General features: G+C 37.1%; 1 protein-coding gene across 1 annotated transcript; it reads left to right on the top strand.

The window, feature by feature from the left end:
- The first annotated feature begins 364 nt into the window (after window positions 1–364).
- On the top strand, window positions 365–2,743 carry LOC142181612 (uncharacterized). Its single transcript, XM_075254720.1, has 2 exons — window positions 365–1,854; window positions 1,927–2,743. The coding sequence occupies exons 1-2, from the start codon at window positions 1,359–1,361 to the stop codon at window positions 2,019–2,021; spliced, it is 591 nt and encodes a 196-aa protein (XP_075110821.1). The 5' UTR covers window positions 365–1,358; the 3' UTR covers window positions 2,022–2,743.
- Window positions 2,744–9,024: the final 6,281 nt, after the last annotated feature.

Below are 9,024 nucleotides of genomic sequence, written 5' to 3'. Positions count from 1 at the left end.
ATTCCTTTTATCTTTTCACAAGGTGATCACATCCATTTTCATAATTTCCTTATTCTATCTTTGTCCCCTTCTTTAAAATATTATTATCACATTGACTTCTACTTCATTTTATTATATTTGCACTCATAATATTTTCTTCTAGATATTCCACATGTACAACTATTCCTTGTTCTTTCTTTTCATCAACTAATATCACCTCGACACCTCATCATTGTCACATGCGCTCACATTTCCAATCCTGCACATTCTACTCATGCCATACACATCCGAGAATTTGGATTTTAGCATTTTTATCCCATAGGGACCACACGGTTTGTGGGCATGGTTTTGCTTTCTCCCCAAGATATTTTTGGGATAAAGAACCACACACAGAGAATTAGGGAGGGGGGACGGAAAAGCAGAGAGCAAAAAAGAGAACAGAAGCGGCGAGATTAGCAACGAGAAAAACCTAGCACCGCAACCTCTTCATCCCAAAAATCTATCTCTATAGCTACACCACCATGAAAATACCATGGCTAATCCTCATTTTCTCCATTGAAATAGCTTACGTTTCCAGCACTAAAATCAGTCACAAAACCCATTTATATTACCATTTCGGATCAAGAGTTTAGTGATTTCAAATCTTCGGCTCTCTGAATCAGAGTCAAGTTCGATTTCCGGTCAAGAGTGTTGAGTTTCTTTTTAATATAGAAAGGTATTAAAAAAAGGGTGAATGGGAAATGGAGGGAAATGAAAATTTTGAGTAAAATTTTAAGTTTCCCTCTCCTTTTAATGAGACATTGTCCCTCATTGGTAGAGGGATAGGAGTTTGGTGGGTTTATATACAAATGCACTTCATGTAGCTCTTAAAGAGTTAAGAAGAAGGCAAGCCTCGCGCCATCGTCGCTCGCTCGGCTACGACTACGGCTTCGACTTCGGGTTCGGCTTCGGATTCGGATTCAGATTTGGTCAAATGATTGATTGATTAATTTTTTGGACCAAATTTATTTGTTAATAATAGATATTAACATAATATTATCTGTGCAATAGCAGCTGCCTAGTGCTCCTCCCACCATGGCTAAGTGCTTGCTCCATAACAAGCTAGTGCATGCTCCACCATGGCTTGCTCCATAAAGAGTTAGTGCATGCTCCACCATGGAGAGGGGGAGAGTCTCACAACTGACTGCTATAAATGTGAACAACAGCAGTTGGAGAATAGACACACCGAAACAGAATTGAGAGCTATGTGATCTTTTCTTCACCGAAAACTCAACGTTGGCTATAATTTGCATTCCTTCCTCTCAGAATTTCCATTCGACTTCTGAGTTTTCCTCCCTTGTTCTACATTGTTTAAAACTACAAACAAAGCATCCAAAAATATGGCGAATGACAACGGAAATCAAGCTGTTCCGATGGTGACTGTCAACGCATCGACAAGCCGAACATCGGCTTTAGCACCGGCAGAAAAACCCGGAAAATTTTCCGGGATTGATTTTAAGTGCTGGAAGCAGAAGATGTTCTTCTACCTGACTACGTTATGTCTACAGAAGTTCATCAAGGAAGATGTTCCTGATCTGCCAGATGAAACTCCAGAGAATGAAAGCTTTCTCGTGATTGAGGCGTGGAAGCATTCTGATTTTTTGTGCAAGAATTATATTCTTAGCGGACTGGATGATAATCTGTGTAATGTATACAGTGGCGTGGAGACATCAAAAGAATTGTGGAATGCGCTTGAGAAGAAATACAAAACTGAAGATGTCGGGATGAAGAAATTCGTCGCTGCAAAATTTTTGGACTACAAAATGGTAGATAACAAGTCTGTTATTACCCAAGTCCAGGAATTGCAAGTAACTATTCATGATCTACTTGCTGAAGGTATATTTCAAAAGAATACTGATATTGAAAGTAAAATTTTTAGTAATTTTACTAACGGAATTTTCATTGAAGGTCTTGTCATCAATGAAGTATTCCAAGTAGCAGCAATAATTGAGAAGTTGCCTCCATTGTGGAAGGACTTCAAAAATTATTTGAAACACAAATGAAAGGAATTGTCCCTTGAAGATCTCATTGTTCGATTGAGAATCGAAGAGGACAATAAAGCTGCTGAAAGGAGAGGCCATGGAAATTCAACAATAATGGGAGCAAATATTGTTGAAGATAACAAAAAGAGAAAGAAGGCTTCTGGTCCGAAATACAACCCAAGCAAGAAGCGGTTAAGTTGAAACTGCTACAACTGTGGGAAAACCGGACACAAATCTACGGAGTGTCGTGCTCGGAAGAAAGACAAGAAAAGGGGTCAAGCAAACATGGTAGAAAAGTATGATGATTTTGATGACTTGTGTGCCATACTTTCTGAATGCAACCTGGTAGGAAATCCTAAGGAGTGGTGGATTGATTCTGGAGACACTCGCCATGTTTGTGCTGTGAGGGAAGCATTTTCTACCTATGCTTCTACTGGACCCGAAGAGATGCTTTCTATGGGAAATGCTGCTACAGCAAAAATTGAAGGATATGGGAAGATATTTCTCAAGATGACTTCTGGCAAGGTCATGACTTTGAACAACGTCCTTCATGTTCCCGAAATTAGAAAGAATTTAGTCTCTACTGGACTTCTTGTAAAGCACGGTTTCAAGTGCGTTTTTGTATCCGACAAGGTTGTAATAAGTAAGAATGAAATGTTTGTAGGAAAAGGTTACCTCACCGAGGGCCTTTTCAAGCTCAATGTAATAGTTGTTGACAATAATAATAAGACTTCAGCTTCTTCTTACTTACTTGAGTCAAATGATTTATGACATGTACGTTTGGGTCATGTCAATTATAAAACCTTGCGGAAAATGATTAACTTGGAAATATTGCCTAAGTTTGAATGCGAAAAATCAAAATGTCAAATATGTGTGGAATCTAAGTATGTTAAACATCCTTATAAGTCGGTAAAAAGGAATTCAAATCCTTTAGACTTAATTCACACAGACATTTGTGATATGAAGTCAATACCAACTCGCGGTGGAAAGAAGTATTTCATAACTTTTATTGACGACAGTACTCGATATTTCTATGTTTACTTACTTAATAGTAAAGATGAAGCAATAGACGCATTCAAGAAATACAAAAATGAAGTTGAAATGAAACTTAACAAGAAAATCAAAATGATAAGAAGCGATAGGGGTGGTGAATATGAATCTCCTTTTGAACAAATATGTTTAGAATATGGAATTATTCATCAAACAACAGTCCCTTACACACCCCAATCCAATGGGATTGCAGAAAGAAATAATCGTTCATTAAAGGAGATGATGAACGCATTGTTGATAAGTTCTGGATTGCCACAGAACTTGTGGGGGGAAGTTGTTCTTACGGCTAGCCGAATACTAAATCGAGTACCCCATAGCAAAACACAATCCATTCCATATGAAAAATGGAAAGGAAGGAAGCCCAACTTGAATTATTTTAAAGTGTGGGGGTGTTTAGCAAAGGTACAAGTTCCTAAACCCAAAAGGGTAAAAATAGGACCGAAAACAGTTGATTGTGTTTTCATAAGATATGCGACCAATAGTAAAGCATATCGATTTCTGGTTCATAAATCATAAAATCCTGACATTCATAATAATACAGTTATAGAATCAGATAATGCTGAGTTTTTTGAAAATATATATCTGTATAAAAAGGAATGTGAGTTGTTTGGTGAATGATCTAAACGACCTCGGGAAGAAACAAAAGAAAGTACATTTTATCAGGAGGATCCAAGACGTAGTAAACGTCAAAGAACGTCTACTTCGTTTAGACCAGATTTTGTGACTTTCTTATTGGAAAATGAGCCTCGAACACTTAAAGAAGCTATGTCTTCTTCGGAATCATTGTTCTGGAAAGAGGTAGTCAATAGTGAAATAGAATCCATATTGAACGACCATACATGGGAATTGGTTGATCTTCCTCCTGGAAATAAACCTTTGGGTTGTAAATGAATTTTTAAAAGAAAAATGAAAGATGATGGCACTATTGATAAATTTAAAGCAAGACTTGTTGTCAAAGGGTATATACAACGAGAAGATCTTGATTACTTTGATACATATTCACTAGTGACGAGAATTACGTCCATACGAATGCTAGTACCTTTAGCTGTAGTTTATGGTCTTGAAATTCATCAAATGGACGTAAAGACATCCTTCTTAAATGGAGATTTGGAGGAAGAAATTTACATGGAACAACCTGAAGGGTTTGTAGTTCCAAGTAAAGAAAAGAAGGTATGTAGACTTGTTAAGTCCCTCTACGGACTAAAATAAACACCCAAACAATGGCATGCAAAATTTGACCAAACAATGTTGTCAAATGGTTTTAAGATAAATGAATGTGATAAATGTGTGTACATTAAAAATGTTCCAAATCACATAGTCATTGTTTGCCTATATGTGGATGATATGCTGATAATGAGTAATGACATTGCCAACATAAATGCAACTAAGTGTATGCTAACTAGCAAGTTTGATATGAAGGACTTGGGAGTTGCAGATTTAATTCTGGGGATTAAGATCCAAAAGACTCCTCAAGGTCTGGCATTGTCACAATCTCATTATATTAAGACAGTACTTGAAAAATTCAAGCACTTAGGCTTTAAAGTTGCAAAGACTCCAATTGACGTGAATTTTGCATTAGCAAAGAACAAAGGCCAAAGCATATCGCAATTGGATTATGCTCGTGTGTTGGGATGCTTAATGTACATCATGAATTGTACACGACCAGATATAGCTTGTGCTATAAGTAAACTGAGTCGATACACGAGCAATCCAGGTCAATCTCACTGGATGGCAATGAAACGAGTTTTGGGATATATATAACATACCCAAAACTTTGATTTGCACTACAGTAAATATCCTGCGGTAATTGAAGTATATTGTGATGCAAATTGGATCACCGGTTCAACTGATTCGAAGTCCACAAGTGGATATGCATTCACTATTAGTGGAGGAGCGGTATCTTGGAAGTCGTCCAAACAAACATGTATTGCCCGCTCTACAATGGAGGTTGAGTTCATAGCCTTAGATAAAGCCGGTGAAGAAACTGAATGGCTCCAGAATTTCTAGGAAGACATTCCATTTTGGCCTAAACCGTTGGCACCAATATGCATACATTGTGATAGCCAAGCAGCAATTGGAAGGGCTGGGAGTGTTATGTATAACGGTAAATCTCGTCATATATGATGAAGATATAAAACCGTTAGGCAATTACTCTCTAGAGGAATTATCACGATTGACTATGTAAAGTCAAGTGATAATGTGTCGGATCCACTTACAAAAGGCCTAACTAGAGAGGTAGTTGAGAAATCATCAAGGGGAATGGGACTATGGCCGAGAACAAGTCATTGTGGCGGTAACTCTACCTAGAAGACTGGAGATCCCAAGATCTAGGTTCAAGGAGATCAAACAAAGTCATTAATGATGGTTCAACATTGTCAACAAAACTTTTGGTCCATTCTCGTGATGAGACAATGTTAAATACCAAGGATAAAGCATTAAGGCTTTTTAATGATTTCTAAATTTGATACGGGGTATATTAAATAGTGTATCTACGGGATGAAACGTTTAGGAATCACCTATGTAAGTGTGAAGTGTTAGCCGCTTCAAGGAGAATTTTGCAAGGCCAATTCTCTACGCACTTATGAAACCAGGCAGTGTTCATGGCTGAAACGAACACAACAATGAGAACCAAAGACGGTTAAGGGATTGATTGTATGACTTATGGTTGTCTAAGTATACACTAAAGTTCAACGGTTCAAAGATATCAAATCTACCAATTGACCGAGTATATCCGACATAAGTTCACTACGGAAAGTTCAAAGGGAAACCTACTTATCCAGATGCAATTAATCATTGCTTGCAAATCACACAAGGTTTTCATGCATACTTCCGTGATATAGCCATTCCCCATTCATGTGGGGGATTGTTGAATTTCTTTTTAATATATAAAGGTATTAAAAAGAGGGTGAATGGGAAATGGAGGGAAATGAAAATTTTGAGTAAAATTTTAAGTTTCCCTCTCTTTTTAATGAGACATTGTCCCTCATTGGTAGAGGAAAAGGAGTTTGGTGAGTTTATATACAAATGCACTTCATGTAGCTCTTAAAGAGTTAAGAAGAAGACAAGCCTCGCGCCGTCGTCGCTCGCTCGCTCGGCTTCGGCTACGGCTTCGGCTTCGGCTTCGGCTTCGGCTTCGGCTTCGGATTTGGATTTGGATTTGGATTTGGTCAAATGATCGATTGATTGATTAATATTTTGGACCAAATTTATTTGTTAATAGTAGATATTAACGTAATATTATCCGTGTTTGTAACGGATATGTTCCAATCCGTGTATTGTACCACCAGTTGCAATAGCAGCCGCCTAGTGCTCCTCCCACCATGGCTAAGTGCTTGCTCCATAACAAGCTAGTGCATGCTCCACCATGGCTTGCTCCATAACGAGCTAGTGCATGCTCCACCATGGAGAGGTGGCAGGTCTCACAACTGACTGCTATAAATATGAGCAGCAGCAGTTGGAGAAAACACACCAAAAACAGAATTGAGAGTTATTGATCTTCTCTTCACCGAAAACTCAACGTTGGCTATAATTTGCATTCCTTCCTCTCAGAATTTCCATTCGACTTCTGAGTTTTCCTCCCTTATTCTGCATTGTTTTAAACTACAAACAAAGCATCCGTAAGTGTGATTTGCTGCCGAACTTTGTATTCGCAGAAACACTGTGAATTCAGTGGGCTCGAATTAATTTCTATTTTATTTATATTTACGTTTATAAGCTAACGTTCTAATTTCCAGAATCATTATTTACAAATACATGCATAGTAATAACAAAGAGGTGGTCCGTTCGTGGATTTTGATCCATTGTTAATTTCCTGCATAATCCATTGTTTTAATATAACTTTGTGTTGGAAGCACCTTGAAAGGTCCATTTTTAATTTTGTCTCTCTTCAAATATTCAACATATCCTTGAAATTAGTTTTGATGGAATGAAACAATGTTTTTCATATTCTTTGAGATTATGTATCAATTTGTTTGGATGTTATTCGTACTGTTTTCAAGTATCATTAGTTTAAGGACTACGGAATCTTGTGAATGTTGAATCATTAGTCTATTACTAAGCTTTGTTTTTAAAAGAACAATAGTGCACTAAGAATTTTGGACTAAACGAGTCATGGAGATCTCAAATGGCTTTTTCTAGTTTTGATCCATGTTAGTTACAAATTTTAGGCTTCTTTGTTTTTTTTATATGGTTTATTTGTCTTAGATATTTTGTGGTTATAATAATTGTCAGAAGAATTGTAGCCACAGTTTTGAATTAAACAAATTAACGAAAGAATATTTGCTGGCATGAAGTTAATAAAGTTTTGTTAGTAAGTATTGAGGATGATTTTGGCTCAAGACAATTTATGTTGCTACTTTATTCCTGTCTCATTAATCATATCGTTAGGAGCATGCTTAGGCCGTCCTTATCTTGGGTAGGCAAGTCGTAGAATTTTTGCCAGTTTTGAGGCGAGAGGTCATTCCTTTAGTTAAATTTATCCGGAAAATGCCCCGAAGGATTTGTATATATTTTGTTCCGGGGAATGCCCCATAGTATCATGTATTTGCAGGCCGTGACGAACTTCATGGAAGAAATATATAATATATTAGCATTTAGGACTTTACTTTGATTTTCTTTTCTATTTTATTTTATTTGGTGGGGACGACCTCGAGCCTCTTGTGTTTTTATTTTTCTTTTCTGTGTTTATTTTTATCTTAATTAGATTATTCTAAAATACAACTAGATTGAGTACGCAACCGTGACTTTCACGGGACTTAAGGAGTGCCTAACACCTTCTCTCCGAGTCAAATGGACCCCCTTACCCGAACCTCTGATGCATACTTAGTTTTGGAGTCCAAAGTATTTAAAAAGGAAAAATTATTTTTATAAAATGGTGACCTGACACACCGAAACCAATGTCAGGTGGCGACTCTTAATTGTTTCCTTTTGCATACAATTTTATTACTTTTTAATTAAAACCCCTTTTGAGATTTACAAATCATTTTATTTATTTAAGAGGGTTAGTGAGGTGGTTAAAAAAGGGTGTGATATCTCTGACGACTCTGCTGGGGACTTGCAGATTCGAGCTAGTACTTGATCTTGTTGGTTTTTTTAGGATATTCGGTTGAGGTGTTTTATGTGTTTTGTTTGCTTTATTTCATTTTTGTTTTGTTTATGTCGTTTTATTATTTTCTAGTTGCTTATTTGTTTACAGTTTTTCTTTTACGTGTTACTGATTTATAAACTGTCATCATTTGCATAACCCTGAGTCTTTTTTCTGCAACAAGTCTCGGAGTACGCATCGCGTACACGAACTCTTTGTTGAGTCACCCTTATTTTAGGAGGGGGGACCGTCGGACGTATGGAGTGGGTGGAAAACTTGAGCAGCCACTATCGACCATATGCTCCTCCGAATTTCCTTGTTAATGAACCCCAAACGTAGGTCAACTTTTAGGTCATTTTTATTTGCATCATATCATTATGACCTAGCAGGGCCCGGTCCTAGGTGTCGTGTCCTTTGTAGGAAACCTGTCCAAATTATGTCAAATGGGCCCGCTGGCCCAAAATGATATTCAATCATCCTATGTGCTAAGTGTTTCATCTACGATGGAAGAAAGGTCATTTGGCGGACGGATGTTTTGGAAATAAAGGTGAAAATGAAGCAAGTAGAGCCCAATTATATTTTTCTTTCACAACTTTTTCAAGAAAAAACCAAAAACCAAAAAAAAAATTAAAATGAAAAATCCAAAAAGATTGTGCACTTTTCCATCATTTTCCAAAAATAAAAAAAGAAGAGAAAAAAAAAAAGAAAATACAAAAGATTTTACATTCTCCATCATCTTTCACAAAGACAAAAAATATAGTTTCTCCAAATTAGTTGTATTTTTTTAAAAGCTTTCTCCCATGTCCAATCTTCCCGAACTACGCATACCTGATTCTTGTCTTTCGGGGCGAGATACGTGGCAGCCCACATGGTGTCCGGTCTCCCTAGTAA

Source organism: Nicotiana tabacum, chromosome 6, assembly GCF_000715075.1.
Source record: "Nicotiana tabacum cultivar K326 chromosome 6, ASM71507v2, whole genome shotgun sequence".
Classification (NCBI taxonomy): domain Eukaryota; kingdom Viridiplantae; phylum Streptophyta; class Magnoliopsida; order Solanales; family Solanaceae; genus Nicotiana; species Nicotiana tabacum.
This window is presented reverse-complemented; position numbering and strand designations above follow the sequence as displayed.

Excerpts from the sequence above, each read along its gene's own strand:
- LOC142181612 (XM_075254720.1), top strand. The coding sequence starts at position 1,359 with ATGGCGAATGACAACGGAAATCAAGCTGTTCCGATGGTGACTGTCAAC. Across the intron at positions 1,855-1,926 it reads TCATGATCTACTTGCTGAAG|GTCTTGTCATCAATGAAGTA; the intron begins GTATATTTCAAA and ends TTTTCATTGAAG.